The following is a 14221-nucleotide window of genomic DNA, read 5'->3' on the forward strand; positions in this document are numbered from 1 at the left end:
GTATTGATCACGATGTAGAGAAGAGAAGGTGAAAACACTCGGCTTGGCCAGGATAAAAAAAGTGGCTTAGTTTTCTCTTCTCTATGATCAATCTATATACCTTGGTTATAATCATAATTATTATAATGTTGCAAGCCTTGCTCAAACTTCAAAGTGACAACACAATAAAAATACAAATGACATTATATTATAAATTAATTAATTTAATTAGTATTATTTTCCAAATGAAATCCGCCAACGACCATACCACGTTGAATACACCAGTTCTCGTCCGATCACTGAAGTTAAGCAACGTCGGGCGTAGTTAGTACTTGGATGGGTGACCGCTTGGGAACACTACGTGTCGTTGGTTTTTTGCTTATTTAAAAATAACTTATTATTATTAAATTATTCTAAACTTTATTTAATGCTGGGTTGCATAAAAAATATATTAAATTTAATGGTTCACCATTGATTCATTAATTTTTTTGTGCAATCCGGCATAAGAACATTAAAATATTTTTTGACGTTATCAACCTAACCTTAACTTGTAAACTGCTTATAGATAAATTTAAATAATTATTAATCATATTTAACTTGTTCAGCCACAACGAATTCATTTTTGAATTACGACAAAAAAAAACAAATTATATTTTGTCAAAAACTTGTTACTTATGTATTAAAATTTCCGTCTTACCAATTTTTTTTTTGTTTTTCTGGTTTCTTTATCCTCCAAAGGCTCAAAGCCAGGGTCACCATTTCAGTTTTAAAATAAGGCTGCCAAATTTTTTACCAGGCCACATTTTTCTACCACCAGGCCACAGTTATAAGAACGAAAATTGAAATGTAACCATGTTGGAGTTTTTTCTAACTTTACTATTAGGGATGAAAAATAATTTAAGTGAGAATATTTTAAGTGATAACACTATGGTAAAATTATATTATATCATTATTCATTAATATACATTTTCTTTCTTTAATATCTAAGTATATCTAATATCTATGTATATCCCTTTATTTATAAAATATTACTTTCTTATATTAATTATTTCAATTAATTAAATTTAACTGATACATCGGGCATCGGCGCCAGCATGAAATTAAGGCAAGCCAATATGATACGGCGAAAAATAGGGCCGCCAATGTATACCCTTCGATACCCCAAATGGCGCCCCTGCTCAAAGCAACAACTAGTTCCAATTTGCTACATCAAAATCACCCCCAAAATCTCCATGAGAATCATAGAAACCATAGAACCTGTTACAAAATTCTGGAGAGAACCCATGGTTATGTGATGGAAATTGGAAGTATTGAAACGACGAATTAAGATGTTATAACACAGATTTCTATACAGTGTAGAAGTATGTGTGTGTTTAGTAGTTTAGTGTTATAATAATTCGTGATTGAAATAATGAAATCATAACAAAATAGATCTATCTTAGAATAATGTTGTCATGATTGGAACAATATTGAATATTGTATGAACCGGTGGCTGGCAGGTGAACGTCACGATATATTATCTTAAATCGTGATGAACGTTGACTGATTTTACGTTCCGTGACCAACATCAGACCGTACGGCGTACAACCGCCCAACGCGTTGATAAACGAAGTACGTGAATATTGTTCTGTGACATTGCGGGCATGAAAAAAACATTTTGTCATGATTACGGGCATGGATAGAACGCGCAAAATAATATTATGTAATCTATATTCTAAGGTTCGTCCCCGATCCCGGTGATACGCGCAATTTACTGTTAATCTTAACTAGCTGGTAGTTAACTTAACTTTATTATTCGGTATTTTAGACTTTAGAGTTCTAGACTACAATATTTAGGTACTATCTGTCTGTGTATATAAAACCTAAGTATTTTATAAAAAGTAGGGATTTATTAGTTAGGAAAGATAAACAAATTAATAGGCATTTTACGGTTTATAATTATTTGAAAAATTGGAAAAACATGGTTCACGTCTCCAAGGGAACATTAATTACATGGTAAGTAGTAATGTAGTATGCAAAGTAAGATACATGGTCTGTTGTGCACATTATCTTTCATTCTATATAGTCCAAGTCTCCTGGAATTCCAAACTGTTTGTCAATAACACTGTCTTCCAAGAAAAACTTTTTCTTGCACCATGACTTCACTGAAAAAACATTATCCGTCCAACGGTTTCCCGCTTCCTTGGCCACCTAAAAAATAAGTTATAACGTAAGAGTACAAAATCAAAGAAATATCCTCAGTTATCCAATGTTATACCATATGGCGATAATCTGACATTGACCATTTACGTACTTCTATGCTTTTCTTCATACGCTCATACTCGACTGGATTGGAATCTTCATATTTCTTTAGATCGCTTTCTAAACTTGATTTTTCTTCATTGAGTGCCTTGAGTTTGTTTAAGAGTGCTTGTCTTTCATCTGTTATCTCTTTTCCTAATTTTTCTTTTTTGATAATTTCTAAGTTCTTGTCAAGCTTTTTTTGATACTCGTCCAATTTTGTTTTAGCATTATCCAATACATTTTTCTTAGCAATTTTTGCTTTGCTAAAATTTGAAAATATTTCAAATATTTTATATGCAGGTATTTCCTAGAAAATACTGTCTTAACTAGAATAATAGTAATAGAAGTAGTTACCTTGGAAAAGACCAAAAATACACCGATGTTCCTATTTTATCAGTATCAACTAATCCGTCATCTACTAAGTTTTGAATGACATCTTTTACTGATTGCACTATAATTTGTTTTTCTTTTGGTGCAATTTTTTCTAATTCCTAAATTATTAAAACATGTATTTAAATATAAAAATAATAATAATAATGAAATAGAATACTCATAACTAAAAATAAATGTTTCTACCCGTTATTATACATAGGATAATATTAATCACATAAACAATAAAACTTTTTGGTTCATATTGAGTTACCAAAAATCTGATGTAATTAATCAAAATTAAAATGTATGTTATTATTACTTTGAGCTGGTAAAAATCTTTTTTTTCATGAAATAAATCCAACATCCTGGTACGTTTTTCCTCTGCACTGACTTGTTTTCTTTTAGACATTTTTGTTGGAATTCTAGAACACAATGGCATAATATACTTATTATTAACTTAACCGTATTTGTTTAAAGTGATCAGTCGATGAAGCAGTTTTTATTACAATTGGATCAAACTAACGCTCTTGGAAAAAAATTCATTCTACAAGAATTGGATGAAGAACATTTATTTGTATCAACTGATGTCTTGGACACATTAGAAGATCGTGTTGATGAATTAATGGACCAACTTACTTTCACTCAAAATTAAAACCATTTTGCTTCTTAATTATTTTATCTAATAGTTAAAAATGTCTTCAAAAGTAGGAATGGGTAGGGAATCGGGAAGATTAAAAGATGCAGATAAAAAAAAGGTCCTTGATACAGCAACCAGAAATCGTAGGGCACGTCGGGCTCTTGAGAGTTTAGAAATGGACAACTATCAACAAGATCCACATGCTGACATTGTTTTGAATAAAAAAGCCCCTAAATTTTTAGACACTATTGAGGCTAAAGGAGGGAGACGTAAAAAAGAAAAGAGTGCTGAATATTACAAACAAAAGTAATGATCTAAATATTCTATTCTATATATTAATTGTATTATGAATTATGTGATTTTACAAACTTTATTTAATTTTCAATTAGATTTCGAAGGACATTTGAACAATTAATCGAAGCTGATCAATTTAACAACCGTGACCCACCCAACTATAATACAATAGAAGCACCCTCATCAAACTTTCCACGCAGAATATTTTGTGCAGTCTGTGGATTCCGGAGTTCATACACATGTACAACATGTGGTGCACGATATTGTTGTATTTCGTGTTTAGGTACACACCAAGCCACACGATGTCTTAAATGGGCTGTATAAATTTGCAACATTGTAAATAATATGATTTCTCATTTATTTTTTATTTTTTATCATCTTAATTATACTCATATACTTAATTAATTTTAATTTGTCAATATTTTTTTTATATATATAAATTGTTGGTATTTAAATACAATTTTTTTACACGTCTTATCTTTCAAATATCACTACAGGTTTAATGATAGGATTTTCTATGATTAAAATGTATGAATTACTATTGATCCAACTAAGGTTAAAACTAAATAGTTATGTAATCTTTATTTTAAGTTTGTAGAACTTTTGATGTGGATAATTTTCAATTATATTTTTGACATGTAATATAAACTATTTAGTTTTATAGCAAATGAAAATTAAACACTTGAGGATGTTTAGGTTATGGACTGTGGTAAGATTTAGAAAATGATTACTCATCAACATTTTAATTCTGCTTGAAATTGATATTCTAATAGAAGATTATTTATAAGTCATACCTCCTAACTGTAATTAAACAATTATATTTACTATTTACCTTTAATAAATTATAATTTGTATCATTGTTTGATAAACATATTAAATTATAAATAAAATGTATTCAATTTAATTAATTTGTATCTATAACACTGCATGAAAACTTTATTTTTAAATCTACAGAAACAAATGGTAATCAAAAATTAATGGAACTAGGAACCTGTTACCTGTAACAAATTATTAATTTATCCGATTTTAACTAAAAATTCATTTTTAGTATTTCACTTAAAATAATTCTATAATCAGACAGGTGAACAATATTTTGAAAATATGTACAAGCTCTTATTATTATTTAGATCTAAAATAGCATTTTAAAAATAAATATACAACACATTTAAATATTGTCACTCATTCATAATCATTTTTATAAATTTAAGATTTTACAGTACTAGGCCAAAATGAACTTAACATAGTTGCTAATACAATAGTAACTTTATTATGAATTTATTAGTCCCTTTAATAATAAGTGTTAACAAAATGTGAACAATATGATTCTACAAGAAAAAAACCTAATTTAGTCAAACTTGTTGTAATGATTGGATTAACATTTTAATGCTTTTAAATAATACATTTTCGTTAATGTCATTAGAAATTTGTTTCTTTAGTTCGGGTTCCTGTCGTTTGGTATCAACTTTGCTACTACTTGTTGGTGTCTCTGGGATATCAGGTCCAGGGTATGATTTACTGTTAACTTTAGATATTAAATCATCGACCAGGTATGTAAGACGTCTTAATTCAGCAGTGTGTTGTTCGGTCATTAAGTCCAAATCCCTTATGGTATTGGTCAAGTCTTCTTGTTCTTGTAAACGTACTTCTTCTTTGGCTTGTTCTTTACGTACTTGCCTATTATATTCCAACAAAAGTAATGCAGCAGCGACAACAAATATAATACCTTCACCTAGTAAATTTGATCCAAGTTCGATGGCCATAGTTTCACTTAAAGGTTTGACCTTTCCTGCGGTACCAAGATTCATGAAATACATCTTCATTTTAACTTCACACCAATTGTAAAATTGAGCAGGTGGCATGCATACATACGATCGAAATACTGGAGATTGTTTCGCTCGTTCTTTAACAAAATTAGCAATCGGTTTACTTACTTGGCGCAATAGTAAAGCGCCAAGCTTGGCTGCCGGAAAAGCACCGAGTGCTACCATTGTTGATTAAAACTTCTCAATATTTTTAGATAAAATTTCGTTCAGACATAAAATTATAATGCGAAAATTAAAAGGTTAAACATAGTAACATAGAATCAAACTGACATTGTTTTTTTGAATAAAAATAAAAAATGATATCTGATTGATAAGCGAAGTTTGTTATCAGTAATATGAAGACAAGAAGTTGGGAAAGAAAATGCAGCTGTCAAAATATTGTATGGACACAATCACGAATCACGATTTAAATATTAAATAATAGCAAATACTATTACTACTTTTATTATATTATGTCATAACTGTTCATTGTAGACGGACAATTACTTAATACAAATTTCAGGACCTACCTATAGTATAATACTACACTGATCAATATTTAAAATACTTTTATATGAAATAATAATCTGAAAATCCATGTAGTTGTGTAATGTGTATAGACATTAGACGTAAGTTTATTTAATTGTTAATTCATATTTTATAAGTTTAAAATAAAACCTATGATGAGTGTGGGTTTAATCACAGAACAATTAATATTGCTTAGATACTAATACTTATATTATGTATGTTTTTGTTTAAATTTAAATTGGTACTTACATTGTCTTCTAACCTTCAGTGATTTTTCAATGAGCTATTTAATCCAAATGATTAATATAGATTTTCGAATACTAAACAATTACAATATCAATTATAATATTCAAGATTGTATAGGTGCTTTATAGAAATAGAAATTACTGAATAGCAATTATTGGAGTTGGGAGTCACATAAAGATAATATTACGCGCCAAAATCGAAATTCTGACAGTAAAATTTATTTATTGATAATCTACAACTGTGATAGTATATCAGTAATTTAGTTTCAAAATATTTTATAATCAAATATCAAACAGCCAAAATCAAATTAATCAGAAATATTGTTATTTGTCCATAATTTCTATTTTCTATGATTATGACTTATGAAATATGAAACTCCTATAGAGTGTTAAAGATATTGAGTACAAAATAAAGAATAATACTTGATAGTTGATATTATGTATAATAATTTAGTGTACAAAATTATATATAAATTAATTAATACATAAATTAAGAATATAATATGTATTCTATAATCAATGTTATAACTAACTATATATATATACATTTTTTTATATAGTAGTAGTAGTGGTAGTAGTAATTTAAATTTTAATAGTAGTTCATGATACTTATTCATGAGGTTTCAGTATTTTGTGTGTCACGATCCATGCCTGCACGGTACTCAGTGGTGTGTTGTATATTGTAATTTGTATTGAACATTGATTTAGTATTTGAGTTACATAAATTCGTAGGAATAGTTGGTAAGATATTAAACATTATGATACCTAATTTACTATTAATATATATTAATATACTAGTATTCTATTACCGCCTATACGACTATACTTACAATTAAATTGTATATAGACTTATTCACTTATATACTATAAGCAGGGCTTAAAGTGGGAACAAATTCCAGGGGGGTCTACTGTCTATATAGTCTTAAGCATTCCATATATAATTTTATGTGTAATGTATAAACAGTGATTGTGTAAGCATACTCATCCCACTTTTAACCCTGAATAATGTCAATACTAATTTGTTAAAGGGGATGCTTTTTAACCGCCGACAGAGATAAGGAGACTAAGTCCCCAACGCTCACCACTTTAACCACTGTATACTAGGTAGGTATTTAAAAGCTAAATATTAACCTAATTGTTGGTTAAAAATTATACTTAATTTACTATATTAACATAAATGAATACAATTATTCATAATGACTGCAGTTGTCTTAAAAAACGTTGAAAACAAAATGTTTTAAACATAAAAAAAAGGAATATTATATCTGCTAAAATATAAAAAGTTACTGACATTTCAGAACTACAAATAAGTACAATATTTAATACATATATAAATAATTTAATTAAAGTTATATTTTTCTAGCATTGGACATAAACACTAGGTATATAACAATATGATTTTGGCCTACAATTCTTTTGGAAATACCTTCACTAACTCCAATTATTGTCTCCCATTTCATATTACAGTCATTATAAATAACACTATAAATTACTACTTTACTGTTGGTTTAATTGCAACATTTTTTTTTATAATTTCAGATTCACATGTCTTAGAAATTTAAAATAATTTATTTCTTAAAATTGTTTATAAGTAATCATTTAAAATTTTTCAAACAATTTGTTACACCGAACCAAGACCGCCAAGTGCATGATTCACTTCTTTAGAAGAAGAAACCAATATTCAGGAGGTTCTGTTGTGGTAGTCATAGAAAAGAGCTTCACAGTAAAGGCTAGACCAATTTTATAGTTTTAGTGTACATTTTTTTTGTCTCTGCAAAGAATAGCTTATATTGGAATTAAAATCAAATTAATAGAAAGAAGTATAAAATATAAATAATATAGTTTGGTATTTAATTTATTATATATGTAGCTTAGTAATGTGAGGCAAAACGAGGACATTTTAACATCAGGTATATAATAGGTACTATAATATGGTTATTAAAACTAATAATTTGCCTATAGGTTGGGTATATAAATGTACTGCCTATAAAATTATAGTACTAACATTACTAATTAAACAATTTATTATTTTCATATGTAATTTATATTATAAGTAAATATTTTAAATTATATTATTGTTTATGTACCTACTTGCATACAGTATTTTGTTGGTGGTCTATTGAACTCTAAATGTTTTATCTTATCTTATGTGTGTACTTTGTTCGATTTGAAACGTCAGAGTTTTTATTGATTCCTATTATAAACAGACACCAGTGTGTAGTCGTTAACTATGTGTTGTTGGGAAAAGGTTTTGCATATTTTTTATAGGTATCTGTTGACCCAATAATTAATATTAGTATTATCTATAAAATAAAATATATATATTTTTTATAATAATTTACAAACTGTTACAGATTTAAAGATTTCATAAAAAATAAATTACAAGAGTATTTCAATAAAAATGTTGAGCAGTACTAAAATACTGAGGAGATATGTCATCTTCCGTAGTTGTCAATGTTCATCACATTTCTCAAATGGATCTGTACTGGAATCTAACATTGATGTTAATTCAAAAGAATATCAGGTTAATATATTCATAGATTTACGATTTTTGTCCGTGCCATAATAGTTAAAGAGCAAACAAGTTACGAGTACTATGTCTATTCATACTTGATCCTTAAGAGTATACTATGGTATTAATTGGTATAAAATATTAGTTATTACTTATAGTTGGCTTATATTCAAAAACCTTAAGATGATGTCAGCGCACTATTTGTTTTCTCTCTCTGGCCCACGCGCAACATAGACAAAACGCATTTACGAAGAATCATTTTTTCTATGTTTTTAAGTAATCTTAGAGTAAAATCACCATTACAAAAAAGATAGAGAATAATATTTTTGAGGGAATTACATATCAATTTATTTAAATATTGGCTCAGAACAATTTAAATATAATTTAAATTTACAAAATTTTTTTATTTATTTTAAAAGTCGAATACAAAGTTAAACAACAATAAAATATAAAATCGATATGTTATTCCCTCAAAAATATTATCTTCTATCTTTTTTGTAATGGGTGATTTTACTCTAAGATTACTCAAAAACATAGAAAAAATTATTCTGCGTTAATGCGTGTGGCCAGAGAGAAAACAAATAGTGCGCTGACATCCTCTTAAACATGTAATTTTATATATTCAGGGCTCCTACATTTCCAATTGCAGCATACGTTTGATTAGCAATTTTAATTTTGGTACTTGATTATAGGAAAATCGAACAGCAATGGAAATTTTGGTGCACAATTTGAAAAAGGCTGTAACCAATTCAGTATCTGGAGGTGATCCAAAAGATAAGTTAAGGCACACATCCAAAGGAAAACTACTAGTACGTGATCGTATAGATTATCTTTTGGATTCAGGTTCACCATTTTTAGAACTGTCACAATTGGCTGGACATGATCTTTATAAAGAAACTGTTACATGCGGTGGAATAATTACGGGAATAGGACGTATTTCCAGGTGCAATTTTTTTTAAATTTTAAGTTATTTAATTCATCATAAATATATCCACTGTTGATAGAAAAGAATGCATGATCATCGCCAACGACGCTACAGTTAAAGGTGGATCTTACTTTCCTATCACAGTAAAAAAACATTTAAGAGCCCAGGAAATAGCCAGTGAAAATAATTTACCTTGCATTTATTTGGTGGACTCTGGTGGTGGGTACTTAAAAAAACAGGCTGAAATTTTTCCTGATAGAGAACATTTTGGAAGAATATTTTATAATGAAGCCATCATGTCTTCAAAAAATATAACACAAGTTAGATATTTAAATTATAGAATTATATTAGAGTTTTATAATCACAAGAATATTTCAGATAGCCGTAGTGATGGGAAGTTGTACTGCAGGCGCGGCTTATTTACCTGCCATGGCTGATGAAAGCGTAATTGTCAAAAAGACTGGAACAATTTTTCTTGCTGGTCCTCCTTTAGTGAAAGCTGCAACTGGCGAAATAGTGTCTTCAGAAGATCTGGGTGGTGCCAAACTTCACTGCTCGTAAGAATATTATAAATAAACAAAATTTATAATATGATAATGTTTCTCCAAGTACACACGCAGTACATAAAATATTGATGTAGTGGTTTTAGAATTTGATCAATAAACTGGATATATTTGACAATTTTTTATAGATGTCTATAAAGTATAAATAATATAGTAATTCACTAATATATCATTGAATCAATCCTAAATTATAGGTCATTTTTAATACTTTTCTAGTTTTTTTTACAAAATATTCTATTAAAAATTGTTTCATAACAGTGTTTCTGGAGTTTCTGATCACTACGCTAATGATGATTATCATGCACTTCATATTACCAAAACAATTATTGCAAATTTAAATAATAATAACAATAAACAAGATATAAAAAATAATTTTGATGTGCCTGAGCCACCGTTATATCCTGATGAAGAATTATATGGAATTGTTGGAGACAATTTAAAAAAGAACTATGACGTCAGAGAGGTAATAAATAATAATTATAATTTTGTTCATAATTTTTTTTAATGATTCCATAATTATTAATTTTTTAGGTTATTTCGAGAATAGTAGATGGGTCCGTGTTTTCTGAATTTAAAAAAAATTATGGAGAAACATTGGTAACTGGATTCGCTAAACTATGTGGTTACCCTATTGGCATAATTGGTAACAATGGGGTGTTATTTTCCGAGTCTGCGTTAAAGGTATGAAAATTATGTTCAGTTTTTAATATATCATAACAAAATGGCATATTTGACCAGTGTTCATTGTTGTGGTGGTTGGAAGGGAGGGGGTAATTTTTTTTTTTATACATACCTATTCTACTTATTTAATACAAATTATACTATTTTTAGTTTGAGGGGGGGGGGAGGGAAGGATTCATCTGTCAACACCCTTCAAGTATGCACTTGCATCATAATTATTAGATTCTTATTAAATAATAATATTAATTCAAAATTAAATTTCTCTACAGGGTACACATTTTATTGAATTATGTTGTCAGCGAAATATTCCATTGCTATTTTTGCAAAACATTACTGGTATGTTAAATAATAGGTACTTTAAATTTATTATGTACAAATTAATTATTACTAATATCAATATGTTTATTGACAATTTTAACTGATTTTCCAGGTTTTATGGTTGGAAAAGACGCGGAAGCCGGCGGTATTGCTAAAAACGGCGCTAAAATGGTTACAGCGGTGTCCTGTGCATCTGTTCCTAAAATTACTGTAGTGATTGGTGGATCTTATGGAGCTGGAAATTATGGAATGTGTGGACGAGCATACGGGTAAGTAATACAAAAATGTTAGGTTTTTAATTGTAATGATTAGTTAGAAAACATTGATTTGGTTGACATTTAATAAATATTTTTATATTATGCTTCATACTAGACCAAGATTTATGTATATGTGGCCTAATTCTCGAATAAGTATAATGGGAGGCGAACAAGCCGCAGGTGTTCTTGCTCAAATTCAAAGTGACAAAAAGATTAGAGAAGGAAAACTGGTAAAACCAAATCACCATCGTTAGAGTTTTAATAATATGATTTATTGATTGTTATTATGTTTATAGTTAACAAAAGAAGAAGAAAAAATGTTAAAAGATCCGGTGATCAGACAATTTGAGAACGAAGGAAATCCATTTTATTCTAGTGCGAGGTAAGTAAAATTTCAATTCAATATGATTATGTAATTTTGTCATGCAAAATATCAACAGGTGTTGGGATGATGGCATCATTGATCCTGCTCAGACAAGGCAGGTGTTGGCGATGAGCTTGTCTGCCATCCAAAATTCACCTGTACAGCAAACCAAGTATGGAATTTTCCGGATGTAATCAATTAAGAAGTACCAATTTTAAATTGTGCCAGAACAATGATATACGATACAGCTACTCCGAGATACTGTCAAAATCAATGCATTTATTTTATTATACTTATATGATAATTGTTTATTAAATTATTTTATTACATTCTTTGCTTACACTCAGTATGTATGTTCGATCCATGGTGAAAAAACCACTTACAGTTATTACAGGTGTGTGGGATTGGATAGTTTTCAAAGCCGTGAAAATCTAATATAAGTAGTTTAAGTATCATTAATATTTTATATTGAAGTTAATTCAAAGGAATCATTATTAAATCACTTTTGTTTGTGATTACTGATTACCTGCTCTTGAGTTTCTAAACTGAATTTATTGCAAGCCATCGACTGTATTGCTATATTGGTTTTGAATCCTACCTATAGTAATTCACATTAATTATATAATATATTTATACTTTTAGAGGACATCCAATATTACAGTTAATATATTACAGTTTATATATTTATTACTATATTATTATACAGTATTCTTACAAATTACAATCTTACTATGCTGTACTTCCTGTGTGCCAATACTATAAGTTATAAGTTCACTTCACAGTACACACTTGTTATTCAAGGGGTTTGATATAGGCAATTATAATGACATTTAAAAAAAATGAAAATATACCTACTGGGCACTGACTACTTCTTTACTTTTTCAAAGTAATGTACAAGTGGTAATGTCGGTTGTGGCTTAGTTTTGGAATTACACAGAAAAACAAACAAACAAATTTTTCTCTATACTCACATGTATTAAATATTATCTAATAGAAAAATTCATGATACAACTAACTAGTATAAGGCGTATAACTATATAGTTTCTTAGAAATATAAATAATATATCATCTGAATCTATGGCCATTTTTAAATTACATTTTACAGAGAGTTTAATTATTATACACTTGCTACTATTCTAGATTGTGTATCGCCTAAAAATAGTAAATTTAAAAACAGAAATTTTCAGTATCGCACTTGTAAAAAAAGATTTGAGTTATAAAAAAAAGCTGAATAGTGAGTAGTAGGTACGTAACAATTTTGCTGAATAGAAGATGTCAAGACGTCAAAAGTCCATCTCATCATTAAGGTTCGTCACTGTAATGGATGTGTTAAATTGTAATTTAATGATAAAAAGGTGGGAAAGTGGGTGTCGGTCTGCTGTGCAGTAGGTTACAAGTGTGAAGTGAGCCACTGTAATGGATGGTGTTAAGTTTGAATTCAATGATATAGGTAATATAATTGTATAATAAAAACGATTCTGAGCGATGACGGTCAGTCAGCCTAAGATATTACTAAGTATATTTGATTATATTATTATGAAAAAATTAATTTATATATAACCTATTTACGTGGAACCTTGTATTAAATTTTCAATCCTTAGCTATAAAAGTTGAACATTTTTTAAATTTTAAACTTGATAAATTTTGTCGAAATTCAAACTATAAATGCTTATAAAAAAAAGTTGTGCCTGTATTTTTAATATTTTTCAACTATTTAACAATATATCAGAAGCCTTGCATACAATTTTCACGCTTTTTTAACCAACAAATAATTTTACATGACCATTATGAGCGGAGATTGCCATATTATATATTATGTCTACAAAATATTTCACGATTTTGAGGAATTTCGTCATTATTTTTAATTCAAACCATTAAAATAAATTAATGTGGATCTTTGTTTTTAATTTCTCGTAAGTTGTACTGAAAACTTATAAAAACACTGTATATTGAACATTCAAACGTATTATCAGATAATACTCAAATAGTGGGTATGCTAATAATAATACAATTTGAAACAAAATGATAGAAATAAATTAGTACGGAACCTTGTCTGAAATTTCCAAAGTTGTTGACACACAAACGAAAATTTGATCATAAAGAAGTCAATATAAACTATAAGTCGAAAATATCAAACAAATAGCTCAAAAAGAACGAAAAGTATTAAGAAAATTTCACTATGTCTTGAAAATGCATATAAAAACATCTGTAGGAAATTTCAAGTCACTTCTAATCTTTGTTTTTTAATTACAAAGAAAGAAAAATCGATTATGTAAAAAACCAGTTGTTTGGTATTTTTTATTGGTTTTTTCCCCGATTGATTTGATAATTATGTGCGGAGAATTTCAATTATGACCCCTAAAGTACTAAGGCATTAATTTTAATTGAAAATATACCTAAAATTTACCTATACTTACACTTTGACTGTGATATTATAATTTATACGCGAACTGCAAAAGTG

General features: G+C 28.4%; 6 protein-coding genes and 1 non-coding gene across 10 annotated transcripts in view; 4 read left to right on the forward strand and 3 right to left on the reverse strand.

Moving 5' to 3' along the window:
* Nucleotides 1-233: 233 nt before the first annotated feature.
* Nucleotides 234-352, forward strand: LOC132944021 (5S ribosomal RNA). The gene has a single exon (XR_009664403.1). It is a non-coding gene; the product is annotated as a 5S ribosomal RNA (ribosomal RNA).
* Nucleotides 353-1569: 1217 nt separating this feature from the next.
* LOC132942601 (general transcription factor IIH subunit 5) lies at nucleotides 1570-3286 on the forward strand. Its single transcript, XM_061011158.1, has 2 exons — nucleotides 1570-1974; nucleotides 3112-3286. The coding sequence occupies exons 1-2, from the start codon at nucleotides 1940-1942 to the stop codon at nucleotides 3284-3286; spliced, it is 210 nt and encodes a 69-aa protein (XP_060867141.1). The 5' UTR covers nucleotides 1570-1939.
* On the reverse strand, nucleotides 1895-8262 carry LOC132942599 (meiotic nuclear division protein 1 homolog). Of its 2 annotated transcripts, none has more exons than XM_061011156.1 (5): nucleotides 8232-8262; nucleotides 2954-3056; nucleotides 2617-2753; nucleotides 2273-2525; nucleotides 1895-2169 (listed from the first exon to the last, which is right to left on the reverse strand). In XM_061011156.1, the coding sequence occupies exons 2-5, from the start codon at nucleotides 3041-3043 to the stop codon at nucleotides 2032-2034; spliced, it is 618 nt and encodes a 205-aa protein (XP_060867139.1). In that variant the 5' UTR covers nucleotides 3044-3056; nucleotides 8232-8262; the 3' UTR covers nucleotides 1895-2031. The 2 variants fall into 2 exon arrangements, with proteins under 2 accessions (XP_060867139.1, XP_060867138.1); XM_061011155.1 differs by lacking the exon at nucleotides 8232-8262 and adding an exon at nucleotides 6145-6339.
* LOC132942600 (zinc finger HIT domain-containing protein 1) lies at nucleotides 3327-4473 on the forward strand. The gene is made up of 2 exons (XM_061011157.1): nucleotides 3327-3577; nucleotides 3661-4473. The coding sequence occupies exons 1-2, from the start codon at nucleotides 3327-3329 to the stop codon at nucleotides 3887-3889; spliced, it is 480 nt and encodes a 159-aa protein (XP_060867140.1). The 3' UTR covers nucleotides 3890-4473.
* LOC132942598 (putative OPA3-like protein CG13603) lies at nucleotides 4814-5686 on the reverse strand. The gene has a single exon (XM_061011154.1). The coding sequence runs from the start codon at nucleotides 5551-5553 to the stop codon at nucleotides 4915-4917; it is 639 nt and encodes a 212-aa protein (XP_060867137.1). The 5' UTR covers nucleotides 5554-5686; the 3' UTR covers nucleotides 4814-4914.
* On the forward strand, nucleotides 5851-12091 carry LOC132942597 (methylcrotonoyl-CoA carboxylase beta chain, mitochondrial). 3 transcript variants are annotated; one of them, XM_061011153.1, is made up of 12 exons: nucleotides 5851-5996; nucleotides 8495-8664; nucleotides 9345-9595; nucleotides 9657-9897; nucleotides 9956-10134; nucleotides 10399-10603; nucleotides 10672-10821; nucleotides 11091-11157; nucleotides 11252-11408; nucleotides 11512-11626; nucleotides 11693-11778; nucleotides 11837-12091. In XM_061011153.1, exons 2-12 carry the CDS (start codon nucleotides 8542-8544, stop codon nucleotides 11952-11954), a joined length of 1692 nt encoding a protein of 563 aa, XP_060867136.1. In that variant the 5' UTR covers nucleotides 5851-5996; nucleotides 8495-8541; the 3' UTR covers nucleotides 11955-12091. The 3 variants fall into 3 exon arrangements, with proteins under 3 accessions (XP_060867136.1, XP_060867135.1, XP_060867133.1); XM_061011152.1 differs by lacking the exon at nucleotides 5851-5996 and adding an exon at nucleotides 6654-6881; XM_061011150.1 differs by lacking the exon at nucleotides 5851-5996 and adding an exon at nucleotides 8283-8408.
* LOC132943588 (uncharacterized) overlaps nucleotides 11959-14221 on the reverse strand; it is a 31103-nt gene continuing 28840 nt past the window's right edge. Inside the window, exons 5-7 of the mRNA XM_061012622.1 lie at nucleotides 12287-12358; nucleotides 12102-12191; nucleotides 11959-12021 (exon numbers count right to left, since the gene is read on the reverse strand). Coding sequence (XP_060868605.1) covers nucleotides 11959-12021; nucleotides 12102-12191; nucleotides 12287-12358 — 225 coding nt within the window. The remainder of the gene's footprint in view (nucleotides 12022-12101; nucleotides 12192-12286; nucleotides 12359-14221) is intronic.

Source organism: Metopolophium dirhodum, chromosome 4 (genome assembly GCF_019925205.1).
Source record: "Metopolophium dirhodum isolate CAU chromosome 4, ASM1992520v1, whole genome shotgun sequence".
In the NCBI taxonomy this organism is placed as follows: Eukaryota; Metazoa; Arthropoda; class Insecta; order Hemiptera; family Aphididae; genus Metopolophium; species Metopolophium dirhodum.

Excerpts from the sequence above, each read along its gene's own strand:
- LOC132942601 (XM_061011158.1), top strand. The coding sequence starts at position 1,940 with ATGGTTCACGTCTCCAAGGGAACATTAATTACATG. Across the intron at positions 1,975-3,111 it reads AAGGGAACATTAATTACATG|TGATCAGTCGATGAAGCAGT; the intron begins GTAAGTAGTAAT and ends ATTTGTTTAAAG.
- LOC132942598 (XM_061011154.1), bottom strand. The coding sequence starts at position 5,553 with ATGGTAGCACTCGGTGCTTTTCCGGCAGCCAAGCTTGGCGCTTTACTA.
- LOC132942599 (XM_061011156.1), bottom strand. The coding sequence starts at position 3,043 with ATGTCTAAAAGAAAACAAGTCAGTGCAGAGGAAAAACGTACCAGGATG. Across the intron at positions 2,754-2,953 it reads AAGATTTTTACCAGCTCAAA|GAATTAGAAAAAATTGCACC; the intron begins GTAATAATAACA and ends TTAATAATTTAG. Across the intron at positions 2,526-2,616 it reads TATTTTTGGTCTTTTCCAAG|CAAAGCAAAAATTGCTAAGA; the intron begins GTAACTACTTCT and ends TTCAAATTTTAG.
- LOC132942600 (XM_061011157.1), top strand. The coding sequence starts at position 3,327 with ATGTCTTCAAAAGTAGGAATGGGTAGGGAATCGGGAAGATTAAAAGAT. Across the intron at positions 3,578-3,660 it reads GCTGAATATTACAAACAAAA|ATTTCGAAGGACATTTGAAC; the intron begins GTAATGATCTAA and ends ATTTTCAATTAG.
- LOC132942597 (XM_061011153.1), top strand. The coding sequence starts at position 8,542 with ATGTTGAGCAGTACTAAAATACTGAGGAGATATGTCATCTTCCGTAGT. Across the intron at positions 11,409-11,511 it reads ATGTGTGGACGAGCATACGG|ACCAAGATTTATGTATATGT; the intron begins GTAAGTAATACA and ends GCTTCATACTAG. Across the intron at positions 11,627-11,692 it reads AGATTAGAGAAGGAAAACTG|TTAACAAAAGAAGAAGAAAA; the intron begins GTAAAACCAAAT and ends TTATGTTTATAG.